The sequence below is a fragment of the Nycticebus coucang genome, chromosome 4 (genome assembly GCF_027406575.1).
Source record: "Nycticebus coucang isolate mNycCou1 chromosome 4, mNycCou1.pri, whole genome shotgun sequence".
NCBI lineage: Eukaryota > Metazoa > Chordata > Mammalia > Primates > Lorisidae > Nycticebus > Nycticebus coucang.
In genome coordinates this window covers 24,730,430-24,750,290 of record NC_069783.1, presented here as the reverse complement: position 1 = coordinate 24,750,290, position 19,861 = coordinate 24,730,430, and the positions used below count along the sequence as shown (strand labels likewise).

The 19,861-nt window shown below is 43.8% G+C and overlaps 1 protein-coding gene across 1 annotated transcript in view; it reads left to right on the top strand.

Moving 5' to 3' along the window:
* Positions 1-19,861, top strand: part of OTOF (otoferlin) — a 95,010-nt gene that overhangs the window by 9,780 nt on the left and 65,369 nt on the right. Inside the window, exon 2 of the mRNA XM_053589642.1 lies at positions 6,633-6,691. Within this exon, the coding sequence (XP_053445617.1) occupies positions 6,633-6,691 (59 nt within the window). The remainder of the gene's footprint in view (positions 1-6,632; positions 6,692-19,861) is intronic.

Below are 19,861 nucleotides of genomic sequence, written 5' to 3'. Positions count from 1 at the left end.
AAGAGAGTGTTATCCCAGGAATGCCAGGTTATTTTGAAATTAGAAAATCAATGAAAGTATTTTACCATATTACCACAATACAAGAAAAAAAGGACATGATTATATCAATAGATGCAGAAAAAGTATTTGAGAAAATCTTACAGCCAGTCATGACAAGAACTCTTAGCAAGCTAGGAATAGAGGGAGATTCCTCAATCTGATAAAACACAGCTACAAAGAACATCTAGCTAATGTCACAATTCAGAAATGTTGAAATTAAGATTATAAGCAAGGTAAAATTGTCCACTCTTGTCCCATCTATTCAACATTGTATTGAAGTTCTGGGACAGTGCAATAAAGCAAGAAAAGGGAAAAAAACTCATAGAGATTGGAAAAGAAGAGTAAAACTGTCGTTAGTAACAAAATTACACAGAAAATCCTAAGGAATCTATTTCAAAACTACTATAATTAATGAGTGAACTTAGTTAAGTTGTTAGGATCTCTTATCAATATATATATTAAAAAATTCACCAAAGACATAAAAGACCTCCACACTAAAAACAAAAGATAAAAAAGAAATAAAAGAAACACAAATATACAAAAAATATGTTTATGGGTTAGAAGATTCAGAATTGTTAAGATGCCAGTTCTCTACAAATTGATCTATAGGCTAAACACAATCCCAATAAAAATCACAACAGAAATTGAAAACTATTTTAAAATTTACATGGATGTGCAAAAGATCTAGAATAGCCAAAGCAATCCTGAAAATGGAGAAGAGGGTTGGAGCGTTCATTCTACAGTTGACCCTTAAGCAACACAGATTTGAACTGCACGGGTCCACATATAGGAGGATTTCCTCCTGCCTCTTATTGTCTTGAGACAAGACCCTCCCCTCCTCTTCCTCCTCCTCCTCAGCCTACTCAACGTGAAGACATGGATGAAGATTTTTATGATGATCCATTTCCACTTAATGAATAGTAAATATATTTTTTTATCCTTATAATTTTATTAATAACATAGTCTTTTCTCTAGCTTACTTTATTGTGATACAGTATGGAATATATATAACATGCAAAATATGTGTTAAATAACTGTTATCATTAAGGCTTCTGGTCAACAATAGACTATTGTAGCAGTTAAGTTTTGGAGGAATCAAAAGTTATACATGACTTTTCAACTTATCGGGGGGTTGGTAGCCCTAACCTCCACATTGTTCAGGAATCAACTGTATTTGATTATAAGGTTAACTATAAAGTTATAGAAATCAAGACTGTGTGGCATTGACCTAAGACCATAGTGCAATGGAACAGAATACAAAGTCCAGAGATAAACTCTATACATAACAATCAATTACTTTTCAGTCAAGGTGTTAGATATCCAAAAGAGATAGATATCTATATGGGTACAAAATGAACTTTAAATTCCTACCTCATACCACGCGCAAAAATTGTTTCAATATGGGTTCTAGAACTAAACAAAAATCTGTAAGCTTTTAGAAGAAAATATAGAATATCATTGTTATATTCTAAGGTTAGGCAAAGACTTCCTAAAATTTTTAAAACACTAGACATAAGAAATAAATTTCAGGCTCAATGCCCATAGTACAGTGGTTATGGCGCCAGCCACATACACCGAGGATGGTGGGTTCGAACCCGGCCCAAGCCAGCTAAACAACTGCAACAACAACTAATAGAAAAAAAGAAATAAATTTCAGTAAAAATTGATAAATTGGATCTTTTAAAAATTGAAAACTGCTATTTATAAAAAAATTTAGGAATATGAGAAGGCAAGCCACACCCAGGATAAAAGTATTCACATTTATCTGACAAAGGACTTGTAGCCAGAAAATATAAAGAACAAATCCGTAATAAAAAAAAAAAGATCACATTCTTTGAGTAGGCAAAAGACTTAAACAGATTGTTCATAGAATAAGAGAGATACCAGGTACACATATATAGCCAATAAGCATATTGAAAATGAGGTCAACATAATTAGTCATTAGAGAAAAAAATCAAAATTATGAAGAGATACTATTTTACGCACACTAAAACGGCTAAAATGTAAAACTGTGACAATAAAAAAATGTTGACAAGGATGTAGAATAGCAAACTTTTTACATTGCTAGTAGGATTGAGAAATGGTACAACGATTTTGGAAAACCGTTGGGCAATGTCTTACAAAGTTAAACAGATACCTACCCTATGGCCCAGCAATTCTGCTCTTAGGTATTTCTCCAAGAGAAGTGAAATCAGTACATGTTCACACAAAGGCTTTCATAAGCATGCTCACAGCAGCTTCACTCATCACCCAAAGCCAGAAGCAACCCAAGAGTCTATCTACAGAAGAATGGATCAACAAGTTGTGGTATGTCCATACAATGGAACATTAACCCATCAATAAAAATGAATAAATTGCTGATATATGCCACAACATGGATAAATTTCAAAAACATTACGATGCCCAAAAGAAGCCAGACACGAAAAAGTCCATTTTGTAGGATATCATTTATATGCATTTTAAAACAGGCAAAACGAATCTTTTATGTTAGAAATAAAAGCAGTGTTTACCTAGGGGGGCTAGAAACCAACTGGAAAAGGGCACAAAGGAGTATGTTGAGATGGAAATGTCCTGTATCTTGACTGTGTGGTGATTACACAGGTATATGCGTTTATTGAAACTCATTAAACTGTACACATAATATCTATGAATGTAAATTTTGCCTAGTTAAAAGAAGAGATAATCACACCTAAAATACCTCAAACTTGAAAAACTTTATATAAGATGATTGTTTCTGATAATACACTACTAAAAATAAGCTACAAATATGATTCATAATAGAAGAGACTATAGTTAGCACATAACTTAAAGGTATAAAGAAAAAACAGGACTCTTTAGTAATACTATATTATTTCTTACTGGGTCATAACATGTGCTAGATGCTGTTCTAAGGACTATCATTTCCTCCACTTTAAGGGTGAGGAAACTAGAGAAGTTAAATATCTTCTCCAAGGGCAAACAGCTAGCAAGTGGCAGAGCTGGCACTTGAGCTCAGGCACTCTGGCCCTAGAGCCTTAACCTCTGGGCTATGCCCTTTGTGATTGTGAGGGGCTCGTGGCTGTCCTCAAAGTCCCTTACAGAGACTCTCCCAGAAATAGTCTCTTGCGGATCCTCCCAGCAGTAGCAGGATATAGATTGGCCCCGGATAATTACCCCACCTCACAGATGACTCTGACACCCCAAGAGGTAGGCAAGCCTGCTCCGGGACCCCAGCCCGGGAGCTGGCTCCAAGCCGCACACCTGGCTCTTCCTCCCCATCCCACGGCACACAGGGGTGTGTGAGCCTCAGCCCTGGTTCCTGGCGCTCTGTGGAAGTAGCTGGCCTTCAAAAGGAGCAGGCTTGTGAACTCAGGAGAGTGGAAATACCGTAAGGCTGCACTGTGGAGGAAAAGAAGGGTGAGGAGATGCCAGGACACGAGAGAGGATGAGGGGCGTGCCAGAGCTCTCTGCAGCCCATCCCGGCACTGCAGACAACTGAGCCTTCTGATTTTAAAGACGGGCTCACAAGCAGAGTCTTTTCGTCTCTTTCTCAGCTCACACAGGGACGACAGTAATGTTAGGCACTCTTGGGATACCTAGAAAAACCAGGCTGTCCCTGAATATAGTCTCAGGATCTTCTCCTTTCCCTTTAGCTGGCCCACTGCCTCAGCCTATACCCTTTTGGGTCCCCAGACCCCTTCAGGTCTTCCTTTGAAGGGCTGCTCCCTGAGGGCAGGAGGTCTTCCCTTCACCATCAGGACTCTCAGTCCTGCATCCAGGTTCTTTGAGCTCTGCTCTCTGCTCCACACTTTCAGATGTTTGCTCACATCTGCTTAGATTTCCTTCTTCTCCCTTCTCCCCAGTCTCTCTGCATATCTAGATTCCATCTGAGCTTCCAATGCCTTTTTGACCAGCTAAATTGAGAGTCATTTCTCCTTTTCTTGTATTCTCACTTTATACTTTTTGCATGGTAATGAACAAATTCTGTCTTATGTAACAGCCTTTTCCAGGCCTGACATATCCCCCTCTGGGCTGTAATAAGCTCTTAAATACATCGTCCATATTCAGTTGATCTCTGTACAATTCCGCTCTGCCAGGGCCATGTAGTGGGGTAGATACCTGCCAGGAGGGGAGGACCCCTGTGGCCTGGGGAAATGAATGAAGTGCGTGGGCTAGCCACTGCATCCCCACCCACCTGCTTTTTCCCAAGGTCTGGCTCTAGAAGGGTAATCTGTCTGGAAGAGGAGTCATTTTGTCCAGATGGGACATTTTGTCCCCTAAATCATGTTGCACAGAAGGCTAGCATACCATCCTGCATCTGAAACAAGCACTGAGCTGGTCTTCATTTAGGAGGGTAGCTGTAGTGTGGATATTTTTAAATGACATAAAAGTCATTTCTATTAAGCTCTGGACACCTGAGCCCTCTGATTGGGGATGGGTATATGTGATGCCACGGCGCTTATTATGTTTTGAGCACAGACTGCCCTTCATACTCCCTTTATTGACTCAGGGAGGTTATTTCAAACCAAACAGCTCAGCTATCCCATGAGCAGCTGAGAAGGAAGGAAGGAAGGAAGGAAGAGAGGGAGAGAGGGGTGGAGAAGGGAGGAAGGGAGAAAGGAAGGAAGTTAGTTCTATTTTCCCCAATTGTCCTCACTCGATCCACACAGCCTCTTCATGTGAGAAAGAGGCTGTTTTCTTTCAACCTTTATTCTCGATCTTCCCCATGGCAAGAAAGGTGATCGGATATTGGGATTTTTAATGGTTTTGTCTGAAAGCCATCTAAAATGAAGCAGAAATGTCAACAAGACAATTTTGAATGGAGTAGATGTTAAGTGGAAAAGAATTCGAAACAAGAGATGGAGTTGGTAACCTTCTCTGATAACTTGGAATGGACAATGGAGGTCCCCGGGCTCTGTTCTAGTGAACACAATAGGACCGCTGGAATGATACAGCCACTGTACATATCATCCTGAAAATGGCTCATCAAAAATGCTTAAAGACATTTTGTTTTCTTTCTTTTTTTTTATTGTTAAATCATAGCTGTGTACATTAATGCAATCATGGGGCACTATACACTGGTTTTATAGACCGTTTGACACATTTTTATTTTGTTTTCTTAATAAGTTGAACTTTCCACTGTTTCTCTGTACGATTAATCAGTTTCAGTGAACTTTTTTTTTTTTAATTTTACCTCATCGTGTCTGAGAATATTCACCACATCTAAATACCCTGGGCCTAAGTCAACGAGTTTTAGTACATTTCAATACAGAAAAGTATAAATTCTGCAATGGCCGATTTCACTGTGTTTTACTCCTCTGTAATAAGGCCATGGGAAATACACAAGCAGGGAGAATTTAGACTGCAAGTTTCTTGCACACTCCAGCCACCTGGGAGGGTCCTCTTGCCCTGCCCACCCACCCCTGGGGTGCTCGGTTTTTCACTCCAGGAGACCTTGAGGACAGTCACATCTGAGACTCATTAAGATCTTCTAGGATGAAAAGTAGGATGGAAAGATCTTTGATTAGTCGGAGCAGCAGGGCCTTGGGGAAACCCTGATGCGCAAATATGTTCACCTGATTCTCATTTTATATTTCATGTTACTTGTGGGGAAAATTTAAAGAAGCTTATAGCTCAGGCGTTCTCTCTCATGTTTCCCTCTCCTCCTCTGGCTGACTTGGGGTTTGTTACTGAGATTTCTCTATTTGACTTCTGTTTTGTTTTGTTTTTCCCCAGCTAGTGCTAAAAGTTCTCTTTCCCATCTTGTCTACTTCACATCTGTGTTCTGTGGATATAGCTTCTGCTTTACAGCTTCTTCATTATCTCAGCATCCACCTTCCTCTGTCATCAAGCCCCTGCCCTGCTTGTCAGAGGGGGGCTCAGTAGTGAACTCCCACTAGCTCACAAGTCATAAGAACCACTCATTAAACAGATGGGGCAAAGGAGGCCAGAGGAGAGAGGCCTCCTTGTTCCCAGAGAACACAGCTGCTTTGCTAAGCCTCCCTTCTTACTCAGCCCCAGTCCCATCCACAGGAGGGTCAGAGCAGCTCTGACCCCTCCAACCCCTCCTTGGCCTTCGGGGGATGGCGGTCTGGGATTTGACCAGTTATTCGGGGCCTGGTCTGGGCAGGAGCCCCTGGTGGGGCTGCAGACCCGGTCCTAGGAAGAGGCTGGGCTTCACAGGCCCAGTCAGCCGGCAGCAGTAACCCTCTAGACCAGGCTTTTGCTCAGGGTAGCAAGCCCAAGGCCACCAGAGTTGGGGAGGCTGCAGGAGAGGCTGGAGAGCCACTGGACAATCAGCGTGGTGGGGAGAAGAACCCTGGGTCCACTCCCACACCTACTCTGACGAGCAGGGCCCTCCCACATTCTGGCATCCCTGTAAAATGCACCTAACAGCCTGTGACCCTCCCACCTCATAGGGCTGCTGGGAGGGTCAGGTAAGAGGTTACGGGGACTGGCTTTGTGCTGGAGAGAGCTGCACAACCATGAGCTCCCACAGTTCATGACAAGTGGTTGCGAGTCAAATGCTCTTGGATGGCTACCAGGCTGAGGAGTGTCACCCATGCTTGTTATCTAGACAGGTCTGACTCTAGGGTCTCCTCTTCCCCCCACAGGGCAATCCTTCTACTCCCGGGTCCTGGAGAACTGTGAGGATATGGCTGACTTCGATGAGGTAGGGTGTCTAAGACTCTGCTCCTTTAGCCCTGAGTCCTAAGAGGAACAAGCAGCCCTCTTTCCCTCCTGCAGGTCCACACTGGCCCCAAGTCCTGGGCCACCAGCATGCTTATAGCCTCTCATCTCTGGTTGCTTCCTGGAGGAGGTGGTGGTGGGAGGGTGTGGAGGAGCTCATCCCCTCCACTCAGATCACTCTCTGGAGCCCTTGCACAAGAAAAAAGCATACCCTAGAAAAAGGGTATGCTACATTCCTCATTGCTGAATATCATTCCTGTCACCTGCAAGGTACTCCTCTTGGGAAGCTACGGACTGACACCAGCGACATGTCCACCTTCAAAGCACTTTTTCTAGAACGAGTTGCAAACTTAATTGTCCAACCTCTTATGTGGGGACGTTTATTCTTTCAAATAAATTTTAAAGTAGATTTTAAAGGTTCTTCCAAAAACTATGTGGGATTTTGATTGAGATGGGAATAAACTTAAAAAATTAACTTAGAAGTCCTTTTTATGATAGTAAATTGTCTATTCAAATTATCTATCATGCTTTACTAGAGTTTTTCTTTTTTTTTTCTTTTATATGGCAGAGTAGCTGGTGTAGCCACTTTCTTTTCTTTTTTTTTATTAAATCATAGCTGTGTACATTTTGCAATCATGGGGTACCATGCGCTGGTTTTATATACAATTTGAAATATTTTCTTTTTCTTTTATTTTTTTTTAACTTTTTTTTTTTTTTTTTGTAGAGACAGAGTCTCACTTTATCACCCTCGGTAGAGTGCCATGGCATCACACAGCTCACAGCAACCTCCAACTCCTGGGCTTAAGTGATTCTCCTGCCTCAGCCTCCCGAGTAGCTGGGACTACAGGCGCCCGCCACAACGCCCAGCTATTTTTTGGTTTGCAGTTCAGCCAGGGCCGGGTTTGAACCCGCCACCCTCGGTATATGGAGCCGGCGCCTTACCGACTGAGGCACAGGCGCCGGTTAACATAGCCTTTCTGGCTTTTTCTTATTGTGTTAAAACATTTATATTCTACATTTAGTAAGTTTCACATGTACCCTTGTAAGATGCGCCGCAGGTGTAGTCCCACCAATTGCTTTACTAGAGTTTTAAAGTTTTCTACATAGAAATGTTATACCTAGAGACTTATGGCTTTGCTGTTATTGTGAACGGTAGCTTATTTCTATTACCTTTTTTGTTGTTGTTGCAGTTTTGGCCAGGGCAGGTTTGAACCCGCCACCTGTGGCATATGGGGCTGGCGCCCTACTCCTTTGAGCCTCAGGTGTTGCCCTCTATTACCCTTTTTTTTTTTTTTTGTAGAGACCGAGTCTCACTGTACCGCCCTCGGTAGAGTGCCGTGGGGTCACACGGCTCACAGCAACCTCTAACTCTTGGGCTTACGCGATTCTCCTGTCTCGGCCTCCCTAGCAGCTGGGACTACAGGCGCCCGCCACAATGCCCGGCTATTTTTTGTTGCAATTTGGCCGGGGCTGGGTTTGAACCCGCCACCCTTGGCATACGGGGCCGGCGCCCTACTCACTGAGCCACAGGCGCCGCCCCCTCTATTACCCTTTTTAATTGATTATTACTGACATACAGAAATGCTTTCATTTCCTGTATAGGTCCCTTTTTATCTGGCAACCTTGCTGAACTCATTTGTTTTAGTAATTTGCCTATTGCTTCTGTTTTTGTTATACCTCTACAAGTGTTTTCTGTCTTTCAGATTCTTACCCCATTCTTCTTTATCTTCTCAAAGAGTATTGACCATGATCTCTGGTTCCATAGTAAATAATAATGGTGACAGTGTTCTCAATATTGAAGGGAATAAACACATCTAAAATTTTATAAAATAAAATTGTTATAGTAGAATTTTACTATCTAGCTTTGTCTTACTAGTTTGCTAAAAGTTTTTATTATAAAGGTTGTTAAAACTCATCAAAAGCTTCTTCTGTAGCGATTGAGATAATCATAATTTCACTCCACTATTATATTTCTTTTATAATATATTCACTTTTAGTACACTGTTAGATTAAATCCCTTTATTTAGAATTTTTGAAGCTTTGTTCACAAAAGTTTCTGGTCTAAAATTTTTTGGAGGAACACATGGAATAGGAATTACTCTTCCTTGACATATTGGAATGTAGAAACCCCAGGCTCTGCACTTTTTTGGAACAGAAGCTCTTTGACTCCCTTTACAATTTCTCTATGTCATCTTGCACCAACTTTGGATTTTTATATTTTTCCAGACCTTTTTACATTTTAACTAGGTTTTCAAATTTATGAGCACATATTTCAACACAGTTTTGAAATAAGTGTTATTGCATCTATAGTTATTTCCCCCTTCTATTCCATATTTTATTTATTTGTATCTTCTCTCTGTTTTTCTTGGTCAGTCTTGCTAAAGATCTGTTAATTTTATTAATACAGAACCAGCTTTTGGCTTCATCAGTCTCCCTTGTTGTTGGTATTGGTATCTCCATTTCATTAATTTCTGCCCTTTTAAAAATTATTATTTCTCTTCTTTTTTTTTAAATTTTGTTCTAGGTCTCTTTTCCCAACTTCTTGAGTGTTAAGTTTATTATTTTTAACTTTTCTTACATCTTAATAAATGTGTTTAAAGCTATAAATTTGCTCTACATACAGCTTTAGCTGTGCCCTACAAATTTTTATATATAGTGTTATCACTGATATTCAGTTTTAAACATTTCTTATATTCCTTAATGACATTTTAAAGACTAAGATATATGCTATTTAGCTTCCAAAAATATATGACTTTTTGAGCTCTTCTTTTTTTTTTTTTTTTTTATTGTTGGGGATTCATTTAGGGTCTTTTTGAGCTCTTCTTATTCTATTCTAGTTTTTCTGCATTATCAAAGAACCTAGTCTGTATGATAGTAATTCTTTGAAATTGATTGAGGCTGCTGTTACAACCTGATTCATGGTCATAAATGTCCCCTCTGCTTAAAAGGAATGTGTTCAGTGTAGAGTTCCTATATATAGCTCAAGATAAGCTCAAGCTCATTAATTATATTATTCAATTTTTCAACCTTTTTTGCTTATTTTCTCCACTTGATCCGTCAGTTTCAGAAACAGCTGTAATAAAATCTACAACTGTAATTGTTCATTTGTATATTTCTCTCTGTAGTTCTGTTTGTTATTGCTGGATATACTTTATTATATTGTTAGTTGCCTAGATGTTCATAATGGCCATTTATTCTCACCTACTTTTCCTTTTACTGATATAAAATATCCCTTCTTGGCCTTTATGATGTTTTTTGCATTAATTTCTGTTGTGTCAGGTATTACGAATGTTGTTTCAGCTTACTTTGGTTTATTTGCCTGGCATATCATTTTCAATTCTTTTATTTTTTGGTATTTTTTAAATTCAATTTTATTTTTAATATTTCTACATTTTTAAATTTAAATGTCTCTTCTAGTGCATGCATCATTAGATACTATTTACTTCCCCAGTGTGAGAGTCTCTGTCTTTTAATTAATGAGCCTTACCCATTTCCATTTATTGTAATTGCTATTGTCATTAGGTTTATTTCATTTTATTATTGCTATTTTTTTCTGAGTCTGTTTACTAGTGAGCATTAAGTTTATTCTATCACCACTTTATATTTTCCATTTACTATACTTTTTGTTTCTCTTTTTCTCCTTTCCAGCTCTCCATTGGATAGGTTGAGTTTTCTTCTATTAGTTGAAAAGTTATTTATTTTATTTTGATTTCAGAATAGTTGGCCTAACTAATTTTTGTATACTTTTCGATAGGTCACACAAATCAGTAATCATAGTTTCCCCCTAATTGGCAAGTAGTTTAATACTGTCTCATGCCTCCTTGATTTCCCTACCTCAGCCCACTCTTCTTGCTGATACTGTCTAGAGTAAAATTTTAATTTAGGTTCTTTTGGATGTGCGGTTTCTTTTTCTTTTATTTACCCTAGCCATCTTTTTTTTTTGCAGTTTTTGGCCAGGGCTGGGTTTGTACCCTCCACCTCCTACATATGGGGCCTGCGCCCTATTACTTTGAACCACAGGCACCACCGCCTTCTTTTTGTTTTAAGATAACAATAGCCTTTACCAAGATCTTTGATTTTCTTTACTTCTCTTTACTCAGATTTCTTAAAGTAGCTCATGGATTTATTTTTTTTCTTATTTGAGTACTTCCTCCAAAAGTGTTTTTAATTTGGGTCTTTGTGTACACACCTTCTAAAGCTTTGTGGGAATATGAGAAGTTTTTCTTATTTCTTCAAATATGAATGAGAATTTCACTGGATATAAAATTCTAGGTTCAGAGTTATTTTCTTCACAACTTCAGAAATACCATCCCATGTTGCTCTTCCAGGAGGTTCTGGTAGCTTTATGTGTGATCTTCCTTTTCTCTCTGAAAAAAAAAAAAGTATAATTCTTTTGCCTTTGATATTCTTAAATTTTATTTTAATATGTCTAGTTATGAGTTTTCTTTACATTTCCTATTGTGCACTATTTGTGAGCCCTTTCAAATCATGAACTTTCATCTTACATTTATAATAGAAAAATCCATTATTTTTTTTTCCAAATATTTCTTCCACTCAGTTTCTATGTTGTCCTATGTTCTCCTCTGCAACTTCTGGGTTGTCAGACATCAGGACCACTACTACTTCTTCTAGTTTCCTCATGTCTGACCTTTTATGTTATTCTAGTAATACTTGTCTGCTATGTCTGAGGAAGTTCTTCAAATTGATCTTCCAGTGTTCTAATCTGTTCTTCTTTTTTTAATGATTTCTTGCCTTTGTTTCATATCACTAATATAAATATGGTGCCTCAAAATGTATACACATTTGAAGAAAGGAAAAAGCTGTATTAAATTTGTAATACTCAAGTCATGTTTGACTTCTGCAATTATAAGAGGTGCTCCTCATGACTCGTGTTCATCTTTTGTTGTTGGTATATGTAGTATCCTGAGTGTTACAATTTTAATACAGCTTTTTTCTTTCTTAAAATGTATATACATTTTTTTGGCACCCTCTGTATTTCTTGACAGTCCATTTATTCAACTGGTTCTGTTCCAGTCTGTAAGACTATCCAGTGTGCTTATTTTCTTTTATAGGAGATGGACTCTTCAAGTATCTCCTTACATTGCTGGGTTCAAGGTCCCCCAGTATCAGCCATTGTCTGATAATGTATTTGGGGAATGTGTCAAAGGTCAGTCTGTGTTGGTCTCTAAATGCTAAAGAGAAGGGCAGTCATAGGCACAGGGGTGGAAGATAGTTACCACAGAAACATTGTTGACCACCCCACCCGAGTCAGGGTCTCATTGCCGGACTTTTAAGGGGAAACACGGGTGACAGAAGACAGTCTGGATTTTTAGCAGACTAGCTCTGGAGTTCCATGAAAGAAGATGTGCACTATTGGTCTATCAATGCCTATTATTCTTCATCCTCACCCCAGCAGGGCTGTTGTCACACTTTCATCAGGACACAGGCAGCTGTGCCCCATAGGAATGCCAGGGAGAGGCCAGAGCAGAACTTCCAAAGCTTGTCTCACTGCCCCTCCCTTGCCCTCCAGTCCAGGCCAAGAGCCTACATCCTCCTGCACTCACCAGCTCCAGCAGCCTTTGTGGTTTCCTCAGGTTTCTTATGCTCTTTTGTCTATTTGCTTGTTACTTTCTGGAATCCATACTTCCCTCTTCCTGCTGTAGTTTCTCCAAGGTTGACTTTGGGAAAATAACCAGTAGTCCTGAGTCACCATCTTGGCACAAACCAGAAATTCTGTTGGTGACCTGTGAAACAGTTTGCCCCTTCTTCCCTGGGCTTGCCTCTCATATCCAGCTATTGGGGCTGGGAAGGACCTCATGGCAGACCGTTCCCCCTTGAAGCTGGCCACTGACATTCAGCTGAGCAGTCACTAGGATCAAGGGCTACTTAGAGCCAACCATCTCTCCCTCATTCCCAAACCAAGCTGTGCCTTCAGCCCAGAACTAGAGGCAAAGAAGCTCCCTGGACTCAGGAGCTGCTGTTGACTGGCATGGCCCGAAGCTGTGCTCCCCTAGCCACTGCAGCATCATTGTCATCACAGCCTCCCTGGACATCCCTACGACTACCCAGGGCATTAAATTCTTCATTTAATGTGAATCCCTAGAGCTAAGGAGGATTCTACTACCCTCCTGGCTGTGTGACTTCCACCCTGTTTCTAAGCCTCAGCCACTGCCACCCCTTTCCATTCACTGCACTCCAGGATACCTGAGCCACAGATATACATGACACCCAAGGTTAATCACCGTGGCCTTCCTCTTCCCAATGCTGCCCAGCATGGATCGGATGGAGAGTCATCTCTGCTGCCCCTGAGCATGGGACCATGTTTTGAGCATCTAATGTGTGCCAGGCCCTGGCTAGTGATACCCCAGAGGGAGGAGCCCCAGGCTGTACTTGGGAACCTGGGTATAGGCAGCCTGAAGAGTGTGATGAGACCCCAGGGGTCAAATGAAGGTCTTTGTAAAGTGATGAACAGAATGAGGGGTTCTTGGGGTAGTGGAGCCACTGCTGCAAACTAAGCTAGCCGTCCAGAGGCCTCGGGCTTGCCCCATTACACAGGAGCTGGAGAGGGGATGATCTGGCTAGGTGAAGAAACAGTACCCTGGTCTAGTTTCTCAGTCCTGCTTCCCTGGGCTCTGCTCCCTAATCCACCAGGCATAGCATCTGACTCCCTCTCCCAGGACTCCAGCCAGTGAGCAACCTGATGCCCCTTCTAAGGGCACAGCCACTCCTTTCCATGTACTGTACCCCAGGACACCCGAGCCACAGGTATACATGACACTCAAAGTTAATCACCATGGCCTTCCTCTTCCCAGTTGGGTGGAGAGTCGGTCTCTGCTGCCCTTGAGCACGGGACCACATTCTGAGCCTCTAACCCAGTGGTTCTCAACCTTCCTAATGCCGCGACCCTTTAATATAGTTCCTCATGTTGTGGTGACCCCCAACTATAAAATTATTTTTGTTGCTACTTCATAACTGTAATTTTGCTACTGTTATGAATCGCAATGTAAATATCTGATATGCAAATGGTCTTAGGCGACCCCTGTGAAAGGGTCTTTCAACCTCCAAAGGGGTTGCGACCCACAGGTTGAGAACTGCTGCAACCTGTTCCAGGCCCAGGCTAGAGATACCCTAAAGGGCCTAGAGGGTATAGCCCATGAGGACTATATTCCCCACATGGGAACTTGGGCCTGAGGCAGCATGAGGCGTGTGGGAAGACAGTGAGGGGTCAGAAGTCAGGCAGAGATGAGCAGAAGCAGGTCTCAGGATCAAAGAGCAAGCTACTTAATGGGGAAAGGTCATTCCCACCCGGGGGATGGTGCCACCCACTCACTAAGGGGTCAGGGAAGTTTCTGGCTGTAACAATGGGGAACTCACTTGCATCTGGGGGGAAGAGCAAGAGTGCAAATGACAGGGCAGCGCCTGTGGCTCAAGGAGTAGGGCGCCGGTCCCATATGCCGGAGGTGGTGGGTTCAAACCCAGCCCCGGCCAAAAACCAAAAAAAAAAAAAAAGAGTGTAAATGACTTGGAGTGCTCAGGCCATCCCACACCTGCACTCAAGGAGTCCCAAAAACAGCACTGGGCTGTTGCCTGAGCAGTCCCTCTTACATCCAATCTCCACAATTACCCAGACCGTGAAACTCAGGCTCAGATGGTAAGTGCCCTGCACCAGGTGACACAGCTGGAAGTAGAAGACACTGCCCCAGGGCCTGACTCTCACCACCCCTGCGGGGCTTTTACTGGGCCTCCATTTCTCCATCTGAGAGCAAACCCACAGCCTGGCCACTCCTGATCAGCAGTGCACGGTCCCACACAGTAGGCAGGCAACCCTCCACCTCTGGGTCAGCCCAGTCCCAAAGAGCCTCGAGCTGTATTCAGGTTTACCCTCTCTCCAGACCCAGTGGACGGGGCATAGACAGCCCTGGTTGTTCCCTGAAAGTGCCCCCAGCTTTCCAGTGATTTCAGAGCAAGCCTGGAAAAGAAATCCTTGAAAATCCCCCTAAAACTTTCTGGCTTCCCAGGAAGCCTCTTCTCCCACTCTTACTCCACCCAGGGTCTTCAGGAACCAGCTTAGTGAGCTACAAGGCACGTTAGCCTGGGCTATAGTCCTTGCTGAGCTCACCTCCTTGGCCTTAGCGTCCTCTGTAACATCCATTTTACAGATGTTCCCCATCTGTCAGGGTTTAAAAAAAGGGGAGGGGGGACAAGAAAGCAAATGTCTCTCCCTGCTCTAATTAAGCAAGGGAGGGGCCCCAGGGGTAACAGTGGCTATTTCAGGCTGGGCTTAGGAACCTGAGTGGGGACAAGGTGGCCATGGAAGAAAGACAATGCTCCTTACAACAATGGGTGGAAACAGAGCCTGGAGGTGGTGTCTCCTTTCCCAGAGGCAGAACCTGAGATCCTACATTTAACTTACAACTCTGCAGAAGCTGGAGGGAGAAGGGGAGGGAGTGAGAGAAAGACCCGCCCTTCAAGTACTGGGAGAGCTTGAATGGCTGCGCTGGAATTTGAACCCTGGTCTTTAAGCTCCCAAGACAGTCTCTCAATTATGTCCTAAAGCTTTGTAGTGTACCTCAATTTCCCCCCCAAACCTAGAGGGTTTTGCCTCTTCCCCCATTTCCTTTAAGGATGCTATCTTGCTGATTTAGGATGGTTCCTGGCCCACTCAGTGGTTAAGCTGGGCAGAATCCAGGTCATTCTCCAACATACAGCAGGGAAACCTCTCTGTGGGGCACTAGATTGCTGAGGCTGATGGGAGGCAGAACTCTGGACCCCAGCCAGCACAAGCCAGGTCAGGGCTAAGCCTAGATCAGGCAAACTGGGTCACAACTCAGCACTCCCAGGGCTCTGAGGTCCTCTTTCCCTCCCCCTACCTGTAACACCAACCTCTACTTCTATCAAGGGTCCCATCACAGGCTGCTATTCCAGATAGGGAATAGAACTATTCAGGAGCATCCTCAGGGCTAAGAAATAGCCTGCATCCCTACATGCACATTGCCATGCACAGTGCCTGACACACAGGGGATGCTCAGCAGTGTTTGACCCTGCATGATACTTGCTGGCTCATGACATCTTGAGTGGCCATAGTTGGCTTAGCTGCTACCTGAGTGCCCCAGGACATGTGTCCTAGGGATGCTTGGGGGCTGAGATAGAGTAGGATCTTAGATGATAGTCTGGATTTCCTTGGCCCAGTCTTGAGACAACTGATTTTCAGAGTATCCTCAGAAATAGAAGACACCACCCTCACCTGTTGTGGCCATAGGAAAAGAAACATGCTGTTACTACCCAGGCTGGAGAAGTGCCCTTTGTGCTCAGAAGGCTCCTGAAATCCAGCCTTTGCCTCAGCTCCTACAACTAATAATAACATAATAACAATCACTACAGTAAACCACTATGTTAACTGTTCCAGGTTCTTGGAAATGCTTGGCTAACCTCAAAAGTACCCCCAAGAAGCAGGCACTATTACTATCACTCTTACTTTATAGAGAAGTGAGTAGCCTGCCCAAGCTCACACTGCCAGTAAGGAGCCACACTACAGGCAGGCGAGTCAAGCATTTGAAAACTATTTACTGAATGCCTTCTCGGTGTCAGGCCTGTGCCATATCCGGGGGATCAGTATATGGGACAGAAAGTTTGACCTGATGGCTCTGCTCATGCTCTGAACTGCTCTTAAGAGGAACAGTAGAGGCTATACCTGGAGTTCTTAAAGGCAACAGGAAGACTAAGGAGCAAGAGAGCAGGCGTATCAGTGGGGGCAAGGCCCAGGGCATGGAGTCCAGCTCTGCCTCTGATGACACATCTACACAAATCTGACACTTAGAGAGTGCATAAATAGCATAGGGAAGGTCACAATTATCAAGTGCTGTGTGAATACCATCCTGAAACTTTTGATTAAAATTATCAACATTGCGGTGTTGCTTATGATTCTGGGCTGGGCTCGGTGGGCAGTACTTCTGCTCCACACAATGTCACTTGAATCCATATAGGAGATCAGTTGGTGCTGGCTATCATCTGAGGCACTTTGGGCATCCTCCTTATGTCCTCACATCCCCCAGCGCCTCTCTCCACATGGCCACTCTACAACAGGGAAACTTTGACTTCTTTACATACATGGCAACTGACTTGTAAGAGGGTGATTATGGAAGCTTCTGCACCTAGGTGCCACACACAGTCTCACTTTTGCTACAATCTAGTGACAAAAGCCAATCAAAGAGCCATCCTAGATGCTAGGAAAGGGGAAACAGACTACCTTTTAATGGGGGAAGAGGCAAAGTCACAAGGCAAAAAGGAACATAGAGAGTTGCTGAGTCACCCTCTGGAGAGAAAGTACTGGCTTTGGAGGCAAATAGACACTCAGATAGCAGCGCTAGTTATAACCTCTGCAGCATTTACTCTGTGCCAGGGCCCAGGGTTTAGTTAACATTATCATCTCCATTTTACAAATGAGACCACTGAATGGGGAGGTAACTTGTCCAAGGTCACACAGCTGTTAAGTAGCAGGGCCAGGATTTGCACCTAGGCAGTCTGGCTCTTATGTCAACTATGAAGCTACTAACCACTTATTTTAGGCAAATCTTCTCAGAGACTCGATTTTCTCATTGTAAAGTAAAGATTCAATTATATAATTTATGCAAAGTGCATAATCAGTGCCTGGTACATGGTCAGCACTTAATAAAAAATGGTTTTGTTGTTGACAACCTGGAAGGATGATCAGAGCCACCCTCTGAGATTAGTCTCAGCTGATCTCCCAGGTTTCAGGAGAGTTCATATACTAAATTAAGCCCTAAGCATCCAGAGACTTGAATTGGAATCTTGACTCTGCCGCCAACCAGCTTTGTGCTCTTGGGCAATTCTCATCTCTCTACTTTCCCACAAGCACATCTTTGCCATTCTGCTATGTGAGCCTCCCTTATTAGTGAAAAGTGCTCTGAGCAGTACTGAGTGCTACCCAGATGTAAATTCTTCTTCAGAAGCCTTTTCCTCCAGTCAAATAGCTCATAAGTTCAACTGTGTAGTTGGGGGAGGAGTGCAGTGAAACAGGGACTCCCAGAGATCCTGAGCCCCCAAACTCCCCATCTGGTCTTGCTGTGTTCTCTGAACATGTTGGTGCATGTCACCCCAGATGGAGGAAAGGAAGTAACAGCAACAATGAAGAGACAATGAGAAATGAAATCAGGATGAGAAGAGGGAGGGAAAGAGGCATGGGAAATGGACAGGCCAGGGCAGAGAAGTGGTCAGAAAGTGATGTGGAGGCAGAGGGTCAGAGAGACAGGCAGCTACAGAATGCCCAGAGTTTTCACAGGAAACAAACAAGGAAATGTCTGCAGTGCTGCATCACTTCCAAAGCCTTTGATCTTGATCAACAGCCCTGCTAGTTGATATTATCACACCCATTTTACAGATGGGGAAGCTGGGTCAGGGAAGGGTGACAAGAGCTGCCTGCAATCCCAAAGCTGACAAGAGGCAGAGGCAGGGCTGGAACTCAAATCTCCCAACTCACACTCTGAGTTTCTGTATCACCACGGAGACACCTGCTCTGCTCCTGGAGGGAACACCTTTCCCAGCCTGCTTGCTACTGGACCAGATCAGACTGGCCATGCTGCCTGGGCCCAGCAAAGGGACTTGGCATGCGAGGAGGAGGAATTGCCACCTATTTCAAAAAGCAGTGGAACTTTTTTAACAAAAGAGAGGTAAAAATAGGGGAGAATTCAAACCAAAAAGTCACCTTACTAAAACCCCATGTCTCTGCTTCCTGGGTGTAGCCCTAAGTCTCAGTCTTAAATCACTGCCCTCCAGCCTAGAGGCTGGCCACACTCTGCAAGGCCCTGTACTGATGCCTGGACCCCACCCAGAGATGCCTGTTTAATCAGTCTCAAGGCCTGAGCCTCCAGATACCTTCCAAACATGATTCTAATGTGCAGCCAGAATTAAGAATCACTGAGAGAGACAGAGAGAGACAAAGACAGAGAGAAACTAATGCAAGATAAAATGGTGAGGTGAAGGAGGCAAAGGAACTAAACAGGAGAGAAGGAGAACAGAGAAATGGGGGGAAAGTCTAGGTGGAAAGTGGGGAGGTAGAAAAGTGACAGAAGGGAGGAGTATGTAAGAGGCCAGAGAACAGGGAGGGCTTTGTCTCTCTCACCCTGAGGGATGCTCTTGTCTGGCTTCTGCAGCTACCGTCCAGGCCTGGCCTGCCAGAGTCTCCTCCTGTCCCCTCCTGATGAGTTCTTTCCTGGAAACACTCAGCCTGCTCCCTCCGCTGACAGATTCCTGAAAGGACACCCAAGCCCCAAATGCAGACATGCTTCCCTTGGCTTATCCTCTGCAGTCAGGACCCTGAGGGCTCCTCCCTCCCCACTCAGCTGACTGACCCCTGCCACCATGGCCTGCTGGGAGAGAGACTGGACTCCCAGAACCTCCCTAGCTCAGCCACCAATAGAGTTCTCTGCATTATGTGGCTGCTGTAGGCCTGGGTGTCTCTCTCTACAAGCTGCTGCCCTCTCTGGGTCCCTTTGCCTCAGCTATTGCACTGTTCAATGCCCCCCTCCTGCCAATGGTGCCGATTCCATGGTCATGTCCTTTTCCTTCTAATCCTTCCCTGCTTCTGATGCCAAAACCCCACCCATAGACCCTCAGGTGGATTGAACACCCCTGCCCCCTTCCTTTCAAGAAAATTGAAATCTTGGTGGCTCCTGCAACCCTCTCCCCCAGCATGGGGTCTAACGAGCTGGGCATGCCTGAGCTGCTTTATTTCCCTGTAGCCCTATAAAAGCAACTTCATTAAGAAAACCACACACTCTGCAGAGCTGCCAGAGGCATCCGGGAGCTGGAGCAGAAGCTGTTTAATGAGGCCTGTGGGCCAGGCAGCTACCTCCACCTCCCCCGGGCCCCATTAGCCCACCCTCCTTCCTTCTATGCCCACCTCACCTCAGAATCCAGAACATTCCCTAGCCCATCCCAGCCCTGCGCCCTACTCTGCCTCCCTGGGGACCCACCGGCCCTGAAAGAGGGTGTTGTGGAGGACATTTTCCTGAGATAGGTCCTGCCCACACTGAGCAGTGACCTCCAAGTCCCGAATCTGGCAAGAGAACACCTAACTTTGGAAACAGCTAGTGTGCAGGGGGGCTCCCAGAACCTCCCTAGCTTATCCACCAAT